Raw genomic sequence first — 23,596 nt, 5'->3', positions numbered from 1 at the left:
AAACAGATTACGTTACACAGGAATAATCACTTCTGTTGTTTCATGTAGATGGGCACATTAACGTGAGGTTATTTTTTTTAGTGTTAGTATAATCCCGTGCGGTTGAAAAGTTTAATTCCCCATCACTAGCTGCTTTGTTTTATGATTTGTGGGAACTTTTTGGTTGCAGGTTGATTGTGGACTGTAGAAAATAGAGACCTCATAGAAATGAGGTTTTTTTCATTTAAACAGATTTATTGCACTGCAGTGTCTTTGAATACTGTAAAGGAGTTTTACATTTTCAACTCATATCAGAAAGTCTCAGTTAACAAATTTGAAGATATTTTCATTTGAAGTTGACCTGGCTTTAACAGTCAGGTTTTTTGCCCTCTTGCTTAAGTTAAAAGCTTTCTGGAACTTGGAAGCTGTATCTGCTGCTTTGTTAAGTCAAAGTGGACCGCTAAAAAATAAAACTCAAAACATGTTGGAAATATCTTTATGATACAAAATGTATATGAAGTGCTGGATATATTGTGTATAATCTTCTGTTGAGGGGGTGTCCTCTTCTTCCACTAAAGCTTGTAAATGTATTACTGCTTAATGTCCTCATCAGTGTTTCTTCAAAAAAGAAAGAAAAAGTGCATAATCCTCAAACTTTTAAAAATTAACTGTCTGTTTGTGTGGCTGTCATTGTGCTTAGGTAGTAGTACAGGCTGATGTGTCAGATCAGTTTCTGAGACAGCACCGAGTGTCAAATAATTCTATTTCTGTTAGTGGTTGTTTTTTGCTGCAACCAGAAATATGCTTCCTTGTTTTTTTGTTTTGGCTGTGGGTTTTTTTTTTAGAGTAAAGAAGATCAGGGGCCTGGCAAGCTGATATTGGCCTAATTTTAAGCACATGTCTTAACAAATACCTATTTTTGTAAGCACAGAAAATTTTTCTGAGTGTTACCTGGGAGTATAATTGTTTTACCCTTCAAGATTAGTAATTCTGCAGAAATATCTTTGATATGGTGTCTTATTTTAACTACGTTTTCATCTTGTCAAGATGTGACATCCCTACAGACCTGACATCAGGTGGCCTTAGCGTTGTTCAGGCAGCACAGTCTATTTTTTCTCCATTTTTTTGTTTGCTTTTGAGCAACAGTCAGTGTTGAGGTTTGTAATTAGTCTGTAATATCACATTCCATGTTGTGCAACGTTGTTTCTTTTCAGGCCTTGTATTAATTGTTTTAGATTATTCTCATGATTAAGCAGGTACCAGTCCAACTTGCCAAGTGGTCTGAAGCTATGTTAGCTGTAGATTAGGTGAGTTAGTACTTGTTTGGTCTTTCACAAGTTTACAAAAGCGCTGGAACAGAAACAGTTGTGAATTAAGACCTACTACTGGGCAGGGAAAAACGCAAGGAGGACTAGGAAGTTTACAAAATAAAGCAGATTTGACAATTACGGAGATGGGCAGCAGTTCCATGAAGAAGTTCCCTTCTTCCTTCCAGTTTTTGACAGAAAGTCCCTTTAAGTCTAACCCCTTTTTCAAGGTCCACTTTTCACTGGAACTCTTTGGTTAAAGGAGTTGAAACTCCTTTAGTCTTGTGGCCTTTTGTGTAGCAGAGGGTGGTGGTTTCACTTCTTCTCCGTCGTTCTCCTGTGATGGTTGCCCAAGAAGTGTGGGTCACTGCTGTTCTGCTGCCACAACTTCCATAAACCACAGAAAATGAAGTTCAGATGATTTTGTTTCCTTCTAAGTGCTAGAGTTTGATATATCATCAGTGAAACTTACTTTACTGGTCTTTACAAATGCTGTAACTATTAATTTTATGGTGCCTGTAAGACGTGTTTCCCAATCCCATTTTACAACTAGAGAAGGTTAAGCACAGGTTTGAGAAATTGGCTGTGCTTGAACAATAGCTTTTTGTAGATGAGACAATTAAATATCCTTTCCTCTCTATGTCCTGAGCTTTACGAGAGTCTGAAGCCGTTTAAAATTAGAAAGTAACACCCATGTCTCCCAGGTCATATGGGTGTTTCTGTTGATGGGCATTCGAGTAGACCCCTGTAATCCAGTATGTTTTGCTCAAATAATTTTGGAAAAGAAGCAGAAGCATCCTCACCAAAATGTTAATCTGACCGAGCTGGTTTTTCGAACAACAGGAGGTGACAGTGAAGAGTGAAGTCAGTCTGTTTTTCTTTATTTTGTTTTTTCCCCTCAGATAGCAGTGTCAACAGTATGGAGACTTGGTGGATATGTACATAGGATTTTGCTCTAGAAGTTTTTCCTGGGAAATAGCATTAATCCCAGGGGATATATTTTTTTCATTCTATGCCCTGTATTATTCATGGTTTTATTATGAAGACCTTTCATTGTCTATCCCTTCCAAGAAATCTGTTTACTTCCACAAGATTTAAGTACTTCTGTTAGCATTCTGATCTGTTGCCTTTTAATTACTAAAAAGCAACTTAGAAGGACTTTCTAAAATCTACACTTCATGGGAAAAAAAACCCCAAACACATTTGTGGCCAAAATGTTGAATTTGTAGAGAGCGTTTCGATGAGAGCAAAGAATGATTGAGTGCTACTTTCAGGTTAGTTTCTTTACATTGGATAGGTTTTCTAGTCTCATGCTAAAGAGTGTCAGAGGGTGATGCATCCTGTAATCAGACCTCAGTGAATTGCTCAAACATCTGTCCAGGCTGTGCTGTAGGTATTTGGCATTATGTCAAGAAGCACGATTGTGATGTAACTTCTCTAGGAAGTCTCGAGTCCCATGGCAGAGCCAATACACAAGCTAAAATCACCTTGGAAGTAAAGGTGTTTGTACATTGATTACCTTGAGTAATTCCAGCTTCTCTCACTCTTAGAGTTCCATCTTGACAGTGCCATTTCCAACATGGTTTGTCCTTTCAGGATTGTTTCACTGTCTCTGTGGCAGGAATCAAAAGGAGAGACAGCAGTTTGACAGCACACCAGAGCTCACAAGTCTGCCTCTAGTGAGTCCTTTCCTTCTGTCAACTGCTCTGTTAGTTAGGAAATGTACACTGATATTACGGCAGATCATGGATGTTTAGATACTTTTTTCCCCACGCTGTTTCTCTTCAACCTCCTTCTCTGCCTTAATTTTCAAGTCTTCTGCTTCCATTATACTCCTGTTAGAAGGTACAATGTCTTGTATAGGTTTACTATTCCCACTCCTACTTCCAAAGAAGGAAAGTTTGTCTCCAGCAGTCTTTAATATCAGCAGTGTATTTCTTAATCTTGGTTTCAGCTCTGCATACATGGTGTGTATGTATACTCTTACATATAAAAAATGTATGTGGTTATATATACCATTACACAGGTCTTGATTTGTAAGGGCTTTATTTTTACATCTCGGTACCTCTGACGTGCGGAATATCCAAGAGTATTAGTCACATGGCATTCCTTCTGGCGAAGCTCTTAAGTCTAGTGACAGTGATATCTGATTTACGAAGGCAGGGAGTTCATTTTTGTTCCTATCTAGATGATTACTTGGGACAAGGTAGGTCATGGCAGTAAGTGACTCTGTATTTCCCAGTGCTTCTGAATTTCTTTTACTTGATGAGCAAGGAGAAATGCAGTACATTTTATTTCCCCTAGAAGTGTGTGCTTTGAACACATTGACATTTGGTAGGGTTCTTGTCTTAATCAGCAAAAAAACTGGGGTCATATTTTCCTTAGAGAAATGCAAACATTCAGGAGTAGACAGAATTGTACTAATTTTTTTTTTTTTTTAATGGCAACCAAACTGAGGAGGAGAAAGTGTCATACGGGATTTGAGTGGTGTTACACAAAAGCCCTAAGAATACACCATGAAAGTTCCTTACCAGGTCTCCAGAGGTTTTTATCTGTAGCCAGGAGTATAAAAAATATGTGGACAATACTGTGCTATCTTTAGGAAAGAAAAGATGTGTAGAACATTTCCATGACAACCACCAGAGATCTTCACCAGAAGAAGCATTAATTTTGACAATGCAGAGAAAATCCAGGGTTTACTATTTGCTACATGGGTGAACTTAAAGTGACCATTGAAAAAATTTCATCTAAGTCATAACAAAGCTGCTGAAGGCCAATTTGAAGTTGGTTTGCTTCTGTTGCTTAGTGTGGGGGAAAGGCTGCATCCTGAAAGATGGAGGAGGAGATTTATAGCAAACAATCCTTGGATGACTGTAACAACTAACATAGAATTGTTATATTTTCAGTCCTGAAAAGCCATTGTGTGCTCACACACTTGAGTAGGTCTGAAGATGTTAGCAGCATGTGTGGGCTAGATGGAATCCCTGATGGGGTCATAGAATTTTTCATCAGGAGTCGGGAAACCAGTAAAAGAATGGTGAAGAAATAATTGATTTTAAGATCTATTCAGGACATAAAAGCTACTTTTAGAAAATAACTATGGATTTAATAGTTATACAGGTTAGATAGGCAGATACATAAAATGGATATGTGGCTATGTGCTGGGATTTTGCTTATTTACTACCAGTGAGGGCCTGCTATAAAATAAATTATTGAACTCATCGCTACTTGAATTGGTAACTTCTCAGTGGTGGAGGGAGTTTAATTTTGTCACCTTTAATAAAAGAAACTCTTCCCAGTCATTTGGTGGTAGGCATTTGTACTCCCAGGTAAAGCACAATATACTATTTTGAAAGGATTTTAAGTGTACAGTTTACTCAGAAAATAGATGAAGGGGCTAGTCAGCAAAATGAGCTGTCTTGAAAGTCAGAAATGAGTGTAGCCAAAAGCTGTGGCTAAAGCTTGTAAAGGGTGTAAGAAGCAGAAGATAATTCTAGTGAAGCTATTGGGTAGAGGGGTTGAGATCAAGTCAGAGAGAGAATTCAGGTAAATCCTGTGCCTATGTTTTCAATAAGTGAAACAGTAATGTAAGGTACAAGAGGAGTGGGCTAATAGAACTCTGAAAGGAAAATGGAAATTATTACCTTAAAGTCAGAAGCAAAATTTATCAAAAGAAAATTAATACACAAGTTGAGAGATGAGGGGAAAGTAGTTAAAAATGTACAGTAAGGAAGAATACACTAAAGAAACTTATTTATGATAAAGTTGGTGCTGTCATTGAAGTTTGAAACAGTAGAACATTATATGGAGAGGCTACATAATAGAAATTAGATGAATTTTAGTTTTAAGGGATGAAGATGTTCCCTGTCAAGGATTCATTGAGATTAAGAACTTGTAGGGGTTGAAAGTGAAGGTGTGAAAGGACCGCAGGAATTTATCAAAGTGCTGAATTCCCAGTAAAGGCAAAATACAGTCTTGTGAGTTTGAGAAGACAGGTTTCAGACAAAAATGGAGATTTATTAATAACGTTATGGAGAGCCTGAGATCTTGTCTGGGCTGTGGCGTGTGCCTGCGTTTGTTCGTGTTCAGGGGCAGAATGACTGGAGTGTCCCCAAAGCCGTTTTTCTGTTTGGCGTGTCCTTTTAGCTCATGGTTGTCCATCTGGCGTTTGAGTTCATCTTGCTAATTCTAAAATACATCAAATGTTTTGTTCAAAATATTTTAGGAACAAAAGAAATTCTGAGTATTTGTTAGCCTGAACTTCTTTCTAGATTTAAAATTCAGGGCTTCTTCAGATAGTGTGTAAGTTTAATATACTGGTAGTAGTCACTTGAACTAAAACTGGGAAGAAAATGTAGTTGCCATGCATGTTTTAAGAAACACAAACACTTAAAGCACAAACATGTAAACACAGGAAGAAGGGGGTCTCAAAGATGTTAAGAGTGATGTAGGGAACTTCTGTCTTTCTGAGATTTCTCTTTTTGTAGTACCTTTATTTAAAAAAAAAAAAAAGTAATTTCCAGAACAACATTTTCAGCAAAATTAGGCTGCTGAATTACCTACCGGTATACTCAGGTTTTTATGTTGCATTTGGTGCAAATTGTGACTGACTGATAATCAATATAATAGTTTGTGTTCCTGAACAGTTTTTTAAACTTGAGTTGTCAGAATACAATAACTCTTGAAGTGATGCCCAAAATGTTTTCTGTGAAAGTAAGTTCTGATTGTCAGAATTCTTCAAAGTGATTGTCAGGTAACAGCAACTTAAAAAGAGGCTCTAACAAGAAGCACATGCAAGTATCCTCTTTATTTTTTTATTCTCTTGAAATTCTTTGTGCTAACTGAAAGAAGAAGAGGTTAGAGCAGACTTGATTTGATGTATTTTTAATAGGAAACCTAAGCTGTTGCAAGGCTGTATGCACTCACATTGCTCCATTTTAAAATAAAAAGTGCACAGGAGATCATTTTTCATCTGGTGATGCTGGGCTTATGGAATTTGAGGTAGGTAGTGGTTTTTATACAACATGCTAGGGCATTCGAAAGAGAACTTTAAAGCCTTGTAGAGTAACTTTATGTATAGTACAGCTCCCTAAATTTTGTGTTACAGGTCGTTACAAGGTACTAAAGATTCTGCATTGAAGATGCATGGAAATCCTGACATGTTGAGAATTTGATTCCCAACCTCTTGGATTTAGGGGGTGATATAAGGAGAGAAGTAGCAGCAGAAGGGAGCACTAAGAGTAGAGACCTGATCCACAGCCCACTGATTTCAGGGGAAGGTGTCCTTTCCACACAGTACGATACCTACTGTTTTGTGCTAAGTAACTCCAAAGTGTGGTGGTGTACATGTGAGAATTTTCATGGTTAGTTACAAATGCTGATCCACTGAGTTACATAAGACAGATGGTACTTGGAAAGCACAGACTGAAAAAAGGCCCCTCTACATAAACAGTGACAGGATTAGAGACTGGGGGTGGGGAGGAGAGGAACAATAGCACTGCTTTCTTTGCAGAACAGAGCAATTTCAATCATCCTCACCTAAAATTTTTCTTTTCACTTCAATTTCCTTGTAAACCTTGTCTGGATAGAAAGAACACAGGGTTTCTTCAACAGGGTTTTGTTAAATTTACTTAAAATGTGTATTTGGAGTGAAAAAAACCCACAAACCTCTACTGACTCGCAAAGTAAATCAAACTAAAAAGCACCTAAGACACCTTTATTTCTGAGTGAAGACAGGGGTATGTAAGTAGTTTGGCTTATTCTCTGTGTGGAGAAATGCTAAAAATCATCAGTGTAGTTATCTTTTTAGCCCAGGCTGTATACTTTGCCTTATAGACCTCAGTTTTTTCTTAATAAAATATTTCACTTATTCTCTGCAGCCTCAAAGAATAAAATAAAGGTTTGTTGGACTGATGTGAAGAACTGGCACACCAAAGTGAAAATTTTGTGAAATTTTGCTTTACACCTTCTAAATTGTTGGAAGTTAGGTGACGGGGTGTAGGGAGGCAGTGGCTGAAAATTCACGGCAACAGATTTTAAGAAGTGGAGACAGAATATAAAACGATGTGTTGAAGAGTAATTTTTTCTGTCTTCTCTTTGTATTGTGAAGGAATCATGACGACCTCAGGAAAAGAGAATTTCCGACTGAAGAGCTACAAGAACAAATCTCTGAACCCTGACGAGATGCGTCGCAGGCGGGAGGAGGAGGGTCTTCAGCTGCGGAAGCAAAAGAGAGAAGAGCAGGTAATGCACGGCAGTTGTGGTAAATGGGACCAGTCCTGAAACAGTCTTGTCTTACATTGTCTCTGGCTTTTGCTTCTCCCAAGCCCTTTCTTAGTTGTTCCTGCCCTCAAAGTTCATATGTAGTCAGTCTGAAATCAGAATTGCTTGCAGAATTTACTGCCTCTTCTGCAGGCTGTACGAGGCTCAGGGTGACTGCTCCTCATGCACTCAAATGCAATATTGACAGAGCAGCCTAAAGATTTCACAGAACTGTCTGACCTTGCAGTGAAGGTGATTGAGGAACTCCTGTTTTGTTCTTGGTTTATTTATTTATTTTCCTATGAGTTGTGGTGGCTCTAATCTGTTCAGAGGGTGGTAAGCTGAGGTGAAATGGAAGGAAACATTACAGCTACAACAGAAGGATGAGAAGATATGACCAAGTCCTTAGAAGTTGCTGTAATGGTCTTCTTGAGGGAAGAAATAATTTGTTGACCTGGTTCTTCTCAGGTTGTTGTCTTGTAGTTTCAATTTTTTTGTTTGGTGGGTTGTCTTGGTTTTTTATGTTTTTTTTAGCTGAACAACATCACAAAAACAACCTCAGGTCTCTGAATTTTCTTATAACTTGGCAGTGTATAAATTTTGGTTTAAAATTGTATTTTAGCACATTCACTGAGCTTGAGTGGGCACATGGTACCGTAGTTTAGTAGGAAAAACATTCCATAGGAATGCCTTTCACTGACCTAGAGTTGCTGTAGTCTTAGCAGTTTTGCATATTGGTCCTCCCTGACTTCTCTGAAGAAAAGACTAACGGTAGGTCTGTGTTAGGGCTCTACCTTGCCTGTCTGCAATGGTGCAAATCTGACGTGGCTTAGTGCTGGAATCTTGTTTCCTGTGCTCAACAGCATCCTCAAAGCCATCTTCTCACTGCTGATGTTTTTTCCAATGAGACAGGTGGATTAGGGAGAGAAGCTGTAGCCTCTCTAGCTCTCCTCATGACATCCCTAACTGGGTACTGGCTCTCTAAGTCATAGCGACCAAATTCTGCTCATCCTAGTGTAATATCAATCCCATGTATGATCATCCTCCAAAGCCTTCTCTTTGCTGCTGTAACTCGCTTATCAGAACCTCTGCAGGTGTTCTATGAAGATCTGTAATAGAGAGCAATTTATCAGGTCTTTGAGCCCCAGCACTTCTACAAGAAGGCAATTGTATGGAAGCTGGAGATGCTTGTAGGTGGAAGTGGATGGTGAAGAAGAGAAGGGAACATCAGTGAAAGTTTTCCAGAAATGTTAGGAACCAATCTTTTAGCATTGTTTTTTTCATTTACTCCATGGCTAAACTTTCTCTGTGTACTGTCAGGTGAAGTCCTGTAGCCAGTGTATTAGCTTCTTTCAGGTAGTAGCATGTGTAATTTTTATTGCAGCCTAACATGACGTGCTGCGTATGTATTGGCTGTATAATATATATTAAATCCACTTTCTCTCTAGTTGTTTAAACGCCGAAATGTTGCGACGGCTGAGGAAGAAGCGGAGGAGGAAGTAATGTCAGATGGTGGCTTCCATGAGGCTCAGATGAACAACATGGAGATGACTTCTGTAAGTAACGAGAAAGGAATAGTGTTTTTGTGTTGAAACTGGGCAAGTCTGCTGTGCAGTAACTTGAGGGGAATGGAATTCCAGAAGAATGTGAAAAATGCATTCAAAGAGCTTATGGACAACTCTAAAACATCTGTCTCAGCGAACTACCCTGACACAGATTACATGAGAGAAAAATGTTTTGGGTAGGGTGAGTGGTTGTTCAGAGGATATGTGCTCAAGAAAATTAAATAAAACATCACTGTCCTGGCAGGCTGATTACTGACTGGTTCTGATGTTCACTATTATGGGTGATTTTATCAACTGTTGCCGAGAGTTCTTGGTTTCTTTTTAATCTGAAATTTTTAATGCTTGAAACATGAACATGCAAATCAAGCAGTGTGGTATTGCAGTTTACAAAGTTCAGAAGGGGGTCAGGGGAAATCTTTCTTAGCAGACACCAGGGTATTGGAGAAAAGCTAGATGTAGCTTATCTGTCTGCACGAGGTCATAAACTCCTTTACAAGCTAGAAAAAAAGCTTTTAGTGGAAATTAGACTTTTTTTGCTTTCTCCTTGTTCCTTTACCACTGTTCTCTCCCTGAAAAGAAAAATGGTAAGGTGTTCAGGCTATAACAGAGAAGTTGGAGGAAAGTACAGTCTTCACTTAAAAGTTTGACCACTGATCTCCGTACTGTCTATACTGGGACTATGCAAGTGGTATTTCCATAGAAATCAGGCTGAGGTTTGTATTCTGTTGGTGTTTATATGGGCCTTGAAGATTACCAAGAAACAGAGAAGTGCTTATAAACAATGTGGAAGTTCATTAATAGAGTATATAGTTTTACTCTTCAAGAGTTTGTCTTCAAATATCAGGCAAGTCCTAAATACCATTAATCATTTGTGTGGAAGCTTATATAGATAGTTAGGCAAGGATTCTGCTTAATTGAGATATTGTCATTATACAGTTTGCTGTGTTAAATATCATTAGTTTCAGGCCATTAATAGTTGAAGCAGTTAGCTGTTACAGACAAAGCTTAAGTATTTTCAGCACTGTCATCTCTCTCCCTGTCTAAAGGTTGGAATCAGATTTAGATGAGAAGTGGAAGAAAAAACTCTGACTTTTCTTATGCTTCTTTACATATGTGTGTGGTAACCAGAATGTCAGATTTTACCTGGCATAAGAAAAGTTGCTGATTTAATTAGCCATATTGTTGGAAACCATTAGTATTGTGGAAAATTTAATACTCTTTCTTGATGATGATAAGCATTAGGTTTGGCAACTCTTCTAGAAATGACAGGTCCTGTACATTTTGGTGTAAGAGAATAAGTCAAAATGTACATGTTAAAAAAATTAAACAATAGCACAGTCAAAGTGGTGTTCTTGCATAACAGTAATTGCAATTCCAATTTAAACTACATTCTGTTGAAGCTGACAATTTTACAGTTATTTTAGGGGAGGGGAGAGAATACAGTGAACGATTCTGGAGAGTAATTTTTTTGCCATATATTGAGTAAAATTTGAATTTTGGCTTCCAGTAAAGAAATGTTGCACTTGAAGTTATGCTGCTTATGTAGATATATGTGTACGATGATTCCTTTGTTGTCTATAATGGTCTTACCTGGGTTTTTACCCAATGAGAGATTAACTTGATACTGGTTTAACAAATGTAACCTGTTTACCACTAATCCCTTTTTTTTTTTTTCCCTTTGCTCTCTTGTTACTGTCATTCTGTTTTGCCATGTGAACCCTAGAGTGCAGTCATCACCTCTGATATGATTGAGATGATTTTCTCCAATAGTCCAGAACAGCAGCTTTCAGCCACCCAGAAGTTCCGAAAGCTCCTTTCTAAAGGTAAAGAAATTACTTGGAGAAAAAGGTAGAAGCCTCCCTGGTACGTGTTTTTACTTTGACAGCAATATGGATTGAATTTCACACTGAAATTTCTGGGTCAAGCTCTGCTTTACAAACTGTCAGCTACATGTATGTAATAGTCACTTCTTGTCTTGAAATCGGTTTCAAGTGTTGCAGATGTGATGTCTCCTCTTGAATGTAAGTTTAAATGTTGTAGGCAGTGTCTCTGTGGCTCAAATATACTGATATACTGAAGTTTCTCTGCGCATGAACTGCTGCTGTGAATTTGGTCTGCCTAAATTACTGAGCGCATTAGCATTTTGAATCATGTTACCTTTAATTTCAGACTGAAGTTTTCTTATATTGACAGATAGGAATCTCATGGCTTTTAGTAAAGTATTGTAGAAAAAGAACATACTCTCAAAAATAGCAGTCATTATTTTACTGGATATTATTATGATGCAGTAATTTGAGAACTTCCCTACAAAGAAATGAATGTATCTAACTTTACTTTTTATTTTAAACAGAACCAAATCCCCCAATAGATGAAGTCATAAGCACACAAGGAGTGGTGGCCAGGTTTGTGGAGTTCCTCAAACGAAAAGAAAACTGTACATTACAGGTATATAAATACATCTGTCTTCGTAGATTGGGAAGGCATTTGGTGATGCAAATTAGAAAAAAAAAAAATCAGTGATTTGTTTAGCTGTACTTTCCCTCTTTCTTCACTGTGTTAAAAATGCTGTTTTATCTTCAGAGTTTCTAGCAAGACCTCTGGGGACAGGACAGGAGAGAGAGAGGTCTGAGATGCATTGAGTGATGGATAGGATGGGATCTGTGCGCTTCAACAAAAATAGAGCTTGAAATTTGCAACTCTAAAGTTGACAAGTTATTAAACTAAACTTTAGTCTTTGTCTTTTTTTTTTTTTTTTTACAAATTGAAGACAGTTTTAAATCTTTAGAATTATGACTTAAATTTTTGATTAATTTACAAAAAGTTTAGAATTAGAATTATAATTTGTAATGATAAACATAGACACTTAAAAACTTACTGTGGTTTGAAAAATAGAATTGCATCTGCTGCAATGGTGGTTAATTTTTCTTGGACCTTTGTCTCATTTTCAGCTATCCTTTTTCCTGGTCAGAGTTGTTCTGGGCTAGTAGAAAGTGAAGGAAAACAAATCATCTCGTAAGATGTGTTAATTTAACATGTAACCATTAAATACAACATATAGGCTAGAATCAGTGTTGTGTCAAAATCCATAGGGCAACAGTTTCGTTAATGCCACATGAAATCCAAATTTTGTGGAGTGGAGATATACAGAAAATTGATAGTTTTCTTACATATTAGAGAAATTGCTTATAGGTATTACTTTTCAGATTGATATCCATGGAATTCCAGAGGTCTGTTAGCTACTCTTGAGGAGTTTGTGGACTTTCCATTTGTGGTGTTTCTTGATGTTTGCCTTTTCATTCAGCTTTTCGTGATCTTTTCATTCTATAGATTCTGAATGTATCTAATAAGGTTTAAATTTGCTAGTGTCGTTTAATAATTTTTGAACCAAAACCATGCAGAAATCTACCAAAGTCTGGACTTGTAGAATCTGTGTTTTCTGAGGCCTGTGTCAGGTAGTATTAAAATTTGCATTTCAGCTTGAAAAGTTAGTGCTTTTGCAAGTTGAGATTAAAATAAAAATAAATTACAAAACCAGTTAAAATATGCTAACTGTTAATTCAGGATCTGAGTTTTGCTTCAAGTCTTGAAAAAAACCATTTTACACTTAATAACACTTGTCAGGGATACTTATCATTAGAGTTGGAGACAAGTGCTTTGAGTTTTTTTTAGAAATCTCCTTTTTTTTTTTTAATCTCCTCTGAGTCTTTTCTTTGCTTCATATCAATCAAAATTTTTCAAACAATGTCTTTTCATGCATCTTCGGGAATTTCATTGGTGATTCAGTGGTTGCAGATGTCGTGCCACGTGGGAAAGCACATTTTTTTGTTTATAGGTTCTTAGCTAGTAAGGAAAGGCAAAGGTAACATAAATGCATAGCAAAAAAAAATAAAATTTGAAAAGCCACAGTGAACTCAATATTCTTGTAAGGAACTTAGCAAATTTTTATTTCAAGTGATAGCAGTAACTCATAACACTATCATTCTTATTCCTATTTTGCAAATTGTCTGTTAATTAGTAATATCTCACATTTTTCCTAAGCCAGTTCTTTCTGTTTTTAAAAGACATTTAGTCTTCATGTTTGGTGTAGCATAGAAAGTTCCTTGTAAACTCTCTTTTGTATTTTGTTTTCCAGTTTGAAGCTGCATGGGTGCTGACAAATATTGCCTCGGGAAATTCCCTTCAGACTCGAATAGTGATCCAAGCAGGAGCTGTCCCCATCTTCATAGAGCTGCTTAGTTCAGAGTTTGAAGATGTACAGGAACAGGTAAAGATTGAAAAGAGTGTTGAATTTTGTGTTTGTATGTCTTGGTTTATGGAGTTGGTGGCTGTTTTGTTTGATTTTGGTTTGTTTGTTTGGGTGTTCATTTTGGTTTTGTGGTTTTGTTTGTTTTTCCTTCCCCAGAAAGGAACAAGGCTATCCTGTAAGAAAGCCTTTAGAGAAAATGTAGTATTTGACAGTTTTGCACAACAGTTCCTTTCTGCTTAGTGTGTGTTAAGATATCTAAGCAAGTATTGTATTTTTCTCTTTCTGGAAATGATATATTTAACCACAGCCAATGGGGTAATGCATTTTAATCTCTAATGGGTTAGTATTTTTCTGTGTGTTGAGGAATTCAGGGAGCCTTGTTTGAATAATTGCTTTAGAGATGAAAAGTTCATGCCTGTTTCTCCTGAAGATAAAGCATGAGTGGAAATTATAGTTCGTTCTCTAAAAAGAAAATCATAGTTTGTCCCCTAAGTTCGTTACGGCATATATGGATATTCTTTAAAGCCCACAGGGATCAGTGTAAAGCACAGATCAAACATTTGATTTAGTGGTTTCCACATTAGGTCCATAACTTGTGTTTGAACAAGGATGTATTTCAAACATATAATCTTGCTTTGAAGACTTAGGGTGGTGAAACATTAATGGTGTTAACAAATTTAGTTTCAGCCGATCTTAATCCTGAATTGAAAAAAAAGTACCTTTACTGTACAAATCTGGGTCCAGGTATTTGCTTTTTTTTCATTGTCTACTCAATTAGTTCTGTGTTTTTTCCTACAGTTACTTGCAGGCCATATAGCTTAAGCTTTACTTGAGCAAAGGAACTTAAGTGCTGAATTCTCATGAGAGCATTTCTGTGGTGTTTGGTTTGTTTTTTGGTGACCCTTTTATGAATGTTCCTTTGTTTCAATAGCTTTTTGTGGTAGTGAAGTTACAAGCACTGGATATTTCAGTAGCACTCTTTCAGCAGTGCTGTTTGCAGGAGTAGTACCTCGTTTTGATTTCTACTTGATACTTTGGTGTGTAAATATCCAGGATGCCTTTGTGGACTCTTTGCCACAGAAGCTGGCTGCGAGCTCAGGTTAAGCTGATGATCCCATATGATCCGTTGTTCTTTTCAGAGTCACTGACTTCCAGGGTTCAGTTCTCCATCCTGTAAGTGCGACCTCTGTTCTCTGTTCCTGGATGTCTGGCCTTGCATTTGACTGTATTGAGATGCATGACTGGAGGAGTCCCAACTCATAAACATTGGATTGCTTTGTGTAACTTGCCTTTCTTTCTTATAACTGGCTCAGAATGTACCACCTGTATTTCAGGTTACCTAACTTTTTCCACAAGATAGATTTTTTTTTTTTCCCCTCAGTTGCTGATAGCTTTCAAGTTCTTCCACTTTGCAACTTGCCATTTTCAATGTTCTGTCTCAGGCTAAATTATTTTTGAAAAGACTTTTTTAGAAGAAATTGAATCAGTTGTTTGAGAAAATGTTAAAGAAAATAAGGGATATTTTTGTGTCCGTTTTTTTAGTTTTGAGTGAGTGAGTCTGCTGCTGTTGTAGAAATTAGAAATGTGATAGGGAGCTTGCCCAAATGGCAGATAAATGCTATGTTCTGCCCATGTGAAAATCCATCCATACTTAACTATATGATGCCTTTTAGAGTTGTTTTTTTTTTTTTTTGAAATTGGTGGCATTACTTTCTAAATTGTATGGTAAGGGCTACTCTAATTTTTTATTTTTCCTAGTAGTCAATCTTCTATGCAAGACCTAACTTGCTTTTTTTATTAGTTTGTTGCTGATGTTCAGAGAGCAGGTGGGAAGAGCAAACCTGGTTAGATTAAATCGTGCAGCCTTCAATCTTAAGATGGGTGAATTAACAGAAGAGCTTAGGGGCCACAGTTAAGTAGGTTATCTGTCTCCTTCCCCCTTTGCCTCCTAATCAACTGCTGACATGTTAAAGTTCAGATTGCTGGCAGGCAGAGTGGGTAGGTTGTAATTACAGAAAAATATTCTTCTATGCAGTTCAGGTGCTGCTAAATCCATGATCTCTCTATTGCTGATAATCTCTAAATACCAGTTAAAAATTGCTCTCTAGTAAGCTGTGCCAAAGAAGGAAAGTGTACCCTGCAAAGTGTTACCTGCACCTTTTCGTAGTGGGCTTCTGTGCTGCAGCTCTTGAGATTGCAGCCCTGCTCACACCTGACTTTGGGTTTGAGACAGGCCAACATAAAAGAAATTCTCCTTTTTTCCCCAATAGCTTTAAAAAAACCCAAGCACTTCACCACAATGTCATCCAAGACAAAAATTAAAAGCATTAAGCACTGGAAAGTTAGCTCTTTTCTTCTGTATTACAGGCTAGCATTAGTACTCGATTGCAGAGCATTTTTCCAGACAACTCTTGTCTCATGCAGTATATGCACAGATTGTTGCCCTGGTAACAGATGAATGGGTAGTAAAGGAGCCTTTTATTTGTCACACTGTGACCCTGTTTGTTAAAGTTGGAACATCTTATGGTGTATGAAGGAGAACAGGGAAGAAATTCCTACAATTAAGGAGAGTGCAGGTTTGTGAGAAAAATGTTTGTGTCTGATGCTGGGTGATTTGCTTCTATCAGTAAGTAGATACTAGTTCTGTGGCTTTTGAATACTCAATGTGAAATATTTCCATTTTGTTTAGTAGTTGAGGACGACTCAGCAGCGCTTTTTTTATGGTTAGGCCTGTGTTTTGAGCAGATCTGGTCCTGGGCTTCTCAAGCTGTATTTTTGAAACTGAAAGATATTTGGTTATAATTTTCTCTCCTGTAAAAATGATCATCTTGATCATGCCTCACAGTAGTATTGTGAAGATTATTATTTGCAAGCAACTCCTGCTATATTTGTAACAAATTACAAAAAATTACAGGAAAATACAGAAAATATAACTACATGTTCAGGGCAGACAGCCCAGAAGCTAACCCTGCAATCATATAGTAAAGGATGAAGAGAAACAGAAATATTGAAGGCTGTGTTTAGTAAGCCATTCTTTATTCTAAATGGGATAGCAATTCTGTAGAAGGAAGTGTTAGTGGTAATATAATTTTAATATGTAAGATAGCATAAACAAAAATATTTTTATTTTACTTACTGGCTAGTCATTATCCACCGTTTTTGCTTTCTAGTAAGCCAGTCTTAAAGATTTGCACATCAGTTTTGTCTTTTATTTGAAACTTCCCTTAGCAGTGGCTCAGGAACAGAAACTAGTTTACCTTATCTTCTGATCATGATTTTCCAACATGTATTTTTCATATTTATAAGCCAGTTTTAAACTAATGTGTGGCATTTCTTCCTTTGTGTGTGCTAGTTAGAGTCCTGTGAAGATTCTAAATCAGCAGTTTTATAATAGTCTGTGAGGGTATCTCTGTAACTATGTTTAATAAATAAATAATTTCAATACATACATGTTATCTTACAAGACCTGTTTCCCATTGAGCTATGCAGGCTGACGTTTAATTACCCTATCATCCTTAAACGCTTCCATTACTTGCATTGTATATCAGTCCTTCTCAGATTATATGTCAGTCTTTGTCTTTGATCAGTGGTCAAACCATTTGGCATTCATTTTACCTGTCAGCAAAATTGAATTTATCACAGAACCTACATTATTTGTGAAAAACACTTCGGCTGCATCTCCTCACCTTTCCCCATTTCTGTTTTTGGTGTACTGATTTTTAGATTTAGTCAGTGACATATGTCCTAGCCTTAGCCACTTATCACAATTTTTTTCTTCCAGAAGACATCTAGAAATTTTTATATGCCTGCCTGAAATTATTTAAATTGAAGAACTTGATCAAAGCCTTTAGACGTGTTTAAGGTTGATCTAGCTTCAGCAGTGTCTTAGCTGCAGTTCTTTTCTGACTTTCCTTGCTGTAGTATTTAAAACCCATCAACTTGTGATGAACATTGAATTTTCTTCAAAAACCACGCAAGGCATTGTGCTCCCTGTCGCTGATGATTGAGATTGTCTCACAGTGACAGATCTGTGTCATCATGCTCTGCTGAATGGCCGATGGCACGAGCATCCCCAGCTGTCCTGTTCTGCTTTGGAGAAGTTTGCATTTTCAGCTGAAGTAACCAGTGTGTTTTTCTCTCGGTATTTTTCCATTTCTAGTTGTATTGCTATTCCTTTTGGAAACCACTGTTTGCTTGCAGAGGTGACCTGTGAGTCTGGTGTCCAAGTGCTGTTTGGCTTTTACCTCAGCAGTTCTAGTAGCTGAGTCTTAGTAATTAAACTTAGGAAAAACAGCCAAGACCTGAGTATGAACTACTTTCTCTCTTTGGTGGATGAGAGAAATAAGGAACTATGACCATCCGGCCACTGAAAGAAAGGTGCTTTCTCTGTTAGGGCATAGTAGGAGTCATGTCCTAGGAATATGGCCTTCTGGTATCCTTCTTTGTGATCACCCAGTCACACTTGGGTGCAAGCCAGTCTTCACCATCCTCATCCCAGCATTAGATCCATTTCCCATGTCAACAGCCAAATGTAGAGAAAGAGTTGATTCTTACTTCATACTATTTCTTCACCACTGAGAGGCACAGACACTGTGCACTGTTGGTGTTGGTTTAGCACTTGGTTTAAATATCCAAAGGCACTAATGGTTTAAATATCCAAAGGCACTGAAATAATGGCTGAAAGTCTTCAGCATTCAAGGAGAAAGTGAAGGGTTGTTAAAAAACACACGGGCTACTCAGAGAAGGCACCATATGGTTCAGCAGTACTCTACAGGACTTCTACTTCACTGTTACTGACTGCTGAAGTTGTCCAGCACTACAGGAAAAAACCCTGTAGTTCAATAATGAATAAAATTAACAGGAGTCCTGTGACAATCCCTAATCCACTATTAGCAATAAATGGAAACTTATACAGGAGTATAAAAATAGGTGCTGTCAATTAACAAGGCAGCATTTGCATTTTCAGTTTACACACAACTTTCTATCTAAGATGTGAATTAAAAAGTCAGGCTACAAATTTTAAAATTACAGGTTCTTGCCTATCTTCAGGTCTGGATGTAGATCTTAGTAAGTACTGAAATGGAATTTGTTTTGAGAGTAAAATTTTTTTATGTAATAAGCTCTGAAATTTAATGGAATTAGATATCCATTTACCTCTACAACTATCCAAGAAAGAAGATAAAAACATAAAGGGTGTGTAGAACAAAGCCAAACTGTTATGGCAATCATTTGCATAGGAGGAGTGCACAAAAGAAGTGGAAATCACTGAGCATTATTCAGACAAACAAACTGTGAAGAAACTTTCATTGTTTGTATGTTGTCTGTGGGAACCATGACAGAGCTGTGTATTTATGGCAATGTCTGTTGAGGAGAGTTTAAATTATTTATGTTCATCACTTATCTGAAGAGCTAAAGTAATTCCTTAAGGAAAGATATTTTCTTGCTGAATGAAACCATGCATATTTTTCTAAAGACGTTTCAATTTCAGTTATTTGTGTCTTGGTGTCCTGTCAGTCATTAGCATTTACAAGGACTTCTTTCAACAATCCTGTCTTACAAGGACCTGTGATATCAGACTACTTGGCCAAGTTTTATTGCCATAAAAACATGGAGAATGGTAAAGCAGTAGAGATGCTATTCGACGTCTCTGGTCAGACTTTTTGATGTGAGACTTGCTGTTGCAATGCTAGTCTGTCATTTGGGGTCAGGATGGATTCTTGGATTAAGTGATTATCACTGTTGTCAACCCTAAAAATAGATATTGCTTTAATGGAGAAACAAAGACCACAGACAAGAGAAATGCGGCTTCCTTGTTTTGTCGTGTGTAAGGGTGTCCAGACAAGGAGGCTGTATCTTTGCATAGAGTTACTCACTGTTCAATGAAGGGAAATTATTGCAGATTCTGACTTGCTTCACCCCTAAATGTTTTTGGAAGATCCACAAGTTTTTTTAGAACCTGTCTGAAATCTTAGGTTTCCATTGCTGCAGAAATGCAAACGTTGCGGTGGGCATCAGGTGTGGCTCCTTGCAGTTCTAACAGGAGTGATGTTTTGCAGGACATGGCCTAAGTTCTGTGTCCTAAGCTAAATTTTTCTGGTAGCTGTCTTCTGCATCTTGAGTCCATGAAGCTGCCAGACCCAGGGTTATACTTTTCAGATAAACTGGTGTCACCACAGTTTGAAAGAGTAAGAATTGGAATGAAAAGTAAGTTTTCATGACAAGGATCAGTTTTGGGGAAATGTTGCATAGTAATAATGGCTGTGCTGTTTTACAGCAAAGGGCAGTATAGTCTCATGCCCTGCCTCTGGCTGTGGCTGACAGCAGCAGCCTGGAAAACAGTAGGAAACAAAACAAACTAATCCTTCCCCAGAACAGTCTCCTAGTCTCCTCACAACTTGCAGTTTAATGACCTCTGATCCTGTGGTATTGTTAGTAGTACTGGTACAGAGGAGTCACCTTTATATTTTGTATCTAACAAGCTGACATCTGTATCTACATTTTGTATATACATCTGGTTTTAGCTGTATTAGTTTTGCATGGTTTGCTAGTGGATTTGGGCCTCCAGAGTGGTTGGAGTCTGTTTTTCAAAGTAGCATCTCTTTGCCACTGTTTAAAAACATGTTACAGGAGAAATCTAATGCCATAAATCAATTGACATCACATCGAAAGCGAATAAATAAGTTTATTTTGGATTGTCCAAGAATTACCTTTAGGTAACAAATTTGGCTTATTCTATCAGGTTTTTTAGAGGAGCAGTTTATTTTCAATAGGTATAGGGATAGGGAAACATGTTTACTTTGTTTGAGGAACTTGCCTGTGTTCAACTGGAGAAAGTTATGCACTGTAACACATTTTACTACAGCTAAGTACGTAGCCTTTAACTGAAGAGAAATTTGAGGAGGACATTGAGCTGCTATCTGTGATAAGTAAGATTGTTTTTGTCCTCTATATGCAGAATTGGAAGTATTTCCAGTGGTTGTATAGATACATGTATCTATGAAGCCAAATGCCGAATAAGCCAACCAAATAAGCAGATACATGTATCTATTTGATGTGACTTAGCCTTCTGCTAACTTGAAATAAATAGAAAATGTGAATTTTGTATGCTTTCTTGTGTGACGAAATATTGTCTGCAATTTGCATGGATTTCATAAAATCACTTTTATCTTTCACATAGACTACTAGTAATTTTTTTAGTTATAGCTCTCATACTAGTGGACAGTGATACCAAAATGCCACTTGGCCCAAATATGTAAATCAAAAATAATGAAATATTTTAATCTCATCATATTACAGAGTATGGATTTCATGCAGCTTTAATTCTGATATTTTTGATCTTCTCAAAATGAGGTGTTATGGTAGTACAGATGCCCAAGGGAGAAAGTATCTGTCCTTGCAATTTGCCGTGCATATGGCTTAATCAGCAACACTGATTCTGTCTCACATAGTTTTATCTTAAAGAATATATGTCAATGCTCATCTGAACTCTTTGATTCTGAATATTGGTTTATTTGCATATAGATTCTCATCTTTATCTTAGTTGTTGTCATCATCCTTATCTGACTGTGTAAATAATGCATGCTTTTATGGCTTCTAGGAAATACTAATATGGGCTGTTTCACACCAACATTTTTGGGTAGATACAGTCTTGCTTGACCTGTGCTATGAACATCTGGATTTGATTTAGCTCTGAATGAGGAGGAGTGTAGAATTAGAATGTTACTAAGCCTGAGGAGACGAACTCATCTCTTATACTGTGGATAGAGCAAGGTTATGTCTGCCTACACAGTCTTTGGAGACACACATGTTGGCTGTTAATGGTATTCCTCTTAGATCTGTATAAATATTCCTGAACCATATAATGAGTTGGAGTGTAATACTCAACCAGAATGCATTCCCCTTCTTATGCTGTCCAGGACCTAAGAGTTAGAACAGAGTATCTCCCAGCTCTAATGCATATGTTAAACTAGTGGAATTTTGAGAATAAAAGCAATTACTCTTCTGTTTTTCATTACAGGCAGTGTGGGCTCTTGGCAACATTGCTGGAGACAGCACTATGTGCAGAGACTATGTTTTGGACTGTAATATCCTGCCCCCTTTATTGCAGTAAGTCTGTTTTAATATGTTTTCCAGAATTTTGCTTGAGTGTCTGATAAGACTGAAGTTTGGGCATTTTGCCTTGAAGAATAATAATATATATATCTTTTTAGTTGTGGACGATCAGACTTTTTAGTGGGGAGTCCTGAACTACTTTTGTAGAGAAGCTAAAATGGAAACATGTTTTAGAAGCAGCTAAGCTTGAACTATTTTATACTACAGTGTGGGTGGATACCTGGGTTTATTTTAGAGTCACAGAATAATTTAAATTGAAAGGCACCTCTGGAGGTCATCGACTCAAAGCCTTTCTTCATAGCAGGTGAGATCAGATTAGGTTGCTACTACTTAACCAGTCAAATTTGGAACATCAGAAGTAGATTCTGTAACCACCTGTGGCAACCTGTTGCAGTGTTTGACCGCAGCACAGTGAAACCTGGTGTTCTGATACCTAATCAGAATGTTCTGTTTTGCCTTGTGATGGTTGCCTCTTGTTCCTGTCACTGTGCAACTGTGAGAAGCCTCTGGCTTCCTGTTTTCTGTAACCACCTGTTAAACTGTTGCCGGCGGCAGTTATGTCTCGCCTTACACAATCTCTTCCTAAGGCTGAACAAATCCCATTGCGTGCCGTTTCTCTAGTCTGCTAATTATCCTGATGGTCCTCTGCTTAAGGACCACATTAATGCTGAAGACAGTGACACCATCTTGTGTTGTCATGTCCAAATTACGATTACTCAGTCTCTCTCCTTTGCAGATTCTGTTTGCAGCAGGAGAATTCTCCAGTGCTCTCCTAAAGACATTGGTACACTGGGGGACAGCTATGGGAAAAACTGTACTGTTACACTTGTGGGAAAACTAGGTCTTGCCTTTCTGCATTTTCCTGTGCCAAAGTGGGACTCATAGTCTGAGGCTGACATAAAAATTCAGTTTGGCTAAGAGAGAACTCTCCAAAACTACCTGCATGTCCACCTTTAAGTAATTTTATCACAATTCCTGCACTTTTTGACTGTTAGTCTGCCACATCAGTATCCAAGCAATTAAATGAACACACTTTGTGTAATGGTTATTTTGCTTGTTGGGATACTAGATTCCTATATGTAGCATATGTGTTAGTATTCAACCATCAATAATGATTTTCCTCAGGATGTAATTTTATAGAAAAAAATGTTACTGTATTTTGCCCTGGTATATGTTAAAATGAGTTTGTTTTAGTGATTCATTTAGTTGACCCTAGAGGGTTGCCTGGCTTTGATTTTTAGAAGGCAAGGGCTGGAATTTTTTGTTGTTTGTTTTAGATTACTTTCAAAACAGAACCGTCTCACTATGACTCGAAATGCTGTATGGGCTCTATCCAACCTCTGCAGAGGGAAAAATCCTCCTCCCGATTTTGCCAAGGTAAGAGATGCTTGAAAGGAAATGTGAAGTGGTGATAGCCAAATAAGCAGTGAAGGTGGTGAAAGTTAAGCTAAATAGAAAGAACGGGTCAGAAAAATTCTGAAATATTTCATGGGCTTCTTACCAGTGTAATCTTTTTGGGCAGACATTCACAAGCACTGTTTTCATATGGCTGCCTCCTAACTTTGTTGCTGTTCCTGTACTGGAGATGACCATCCCATAGCAGAAAAACACCGTAGATCTTGGCTGCTGTAGTGCAGTGTGTGGCACATCTTAGCAGACAAGATGAGTTTAAGTTGCCGTATACAATTTAAGACATTGTACTGCAGAGGCTGAAGTATTGTCATAGTGCTTTTCTGCAGACATGCTCCTCTGTGCTTGTGTAGCTACAGCCCCACACAGAAGTGCTACCTAGGTCTGAGATTTTCTAAGTACTGAACCTTAATATCCCAGTGCAGAGCCTATAATGACACATACAAAATTAGCTGACATAATGATAGATCTACTGGCTCTTCTAATTGTACAGTGTATGTCTCTCCTCTTAATATCTTACAGGTTTCACCTTGTCTTAGTGTGCTTTCCTGGCTGCTGTTTGTCAATGATACAGATGTATTAGCTGATGCCTGCTGGGCATTGTCTTATTTGTCTGATGGCCCCAATGATAAAATCCAGGCTGTGATTGATGCAGGAGTCTGCAGAAGACTTGTGGAACTGCTGATGTAAGAAACTTGTTATAAGCAAGCTTACTG

General features: G+C 37.6%; 1 protein-coding gene across 1 annotated transcript in view; it reads left to right on the top strand.

Annotated features, from left to right (window-relative positions):
* KPNA1 (karyopherin subunit alpha 1) overlaps window positions 1-23,596 on the top strand; it is a 57,751-nt gene that overhangs the window by 4,984 nt on the left and 29,171 nt on the right. The window contains 8 exon segments of the mRNA XM_050333223.1: window positions 7,396-7,529; window positions 8,996-9,103; window positions 10,836-10,935; window positions 11,463-11,557; window positions 13,245-13,376; window positions 21,376-21,464; window positions 22,748-22,847; window positions 23,403-23,566. Of these exon segments, the coding sequence (XP_050189180.1) occupies window positions 7,401-7,529; window positions 8,996-9,103; window positions 10,836-10,935; window positions 11,463-11,557; window positions 13,245-13,376; window positions 21,376-21,464; window positions 22,748-22,847; window positions 23,403-23,566 (917 nt within the window). The 5' untranslated portion in view covers window positions 7,396-7,400.

Source organism: Myiozetetes cayanensis, unplaced genomic scaffold, assembly GCF_022539395.1.
Source record: "Myiozetetes cayanensis isolate MyiCay16 unplaced genomic scaffold, myiCay2020 scf5-8, whole genome shotgun sequence".
In the NCBI taxonomy this organism is placed as follows: domain Eukaryota; kingdom Metazoa; phylum Chordata; class Aves; order Passeriformes; family Tyrannidae; genus Myiozetetes; species Myiozetetes cayanensis.
The sequence above is the reverse complement of the archived record's forward strand: the minus strand, read 5'-3'. Positions and strand labels throughout refer to the sequence as shown.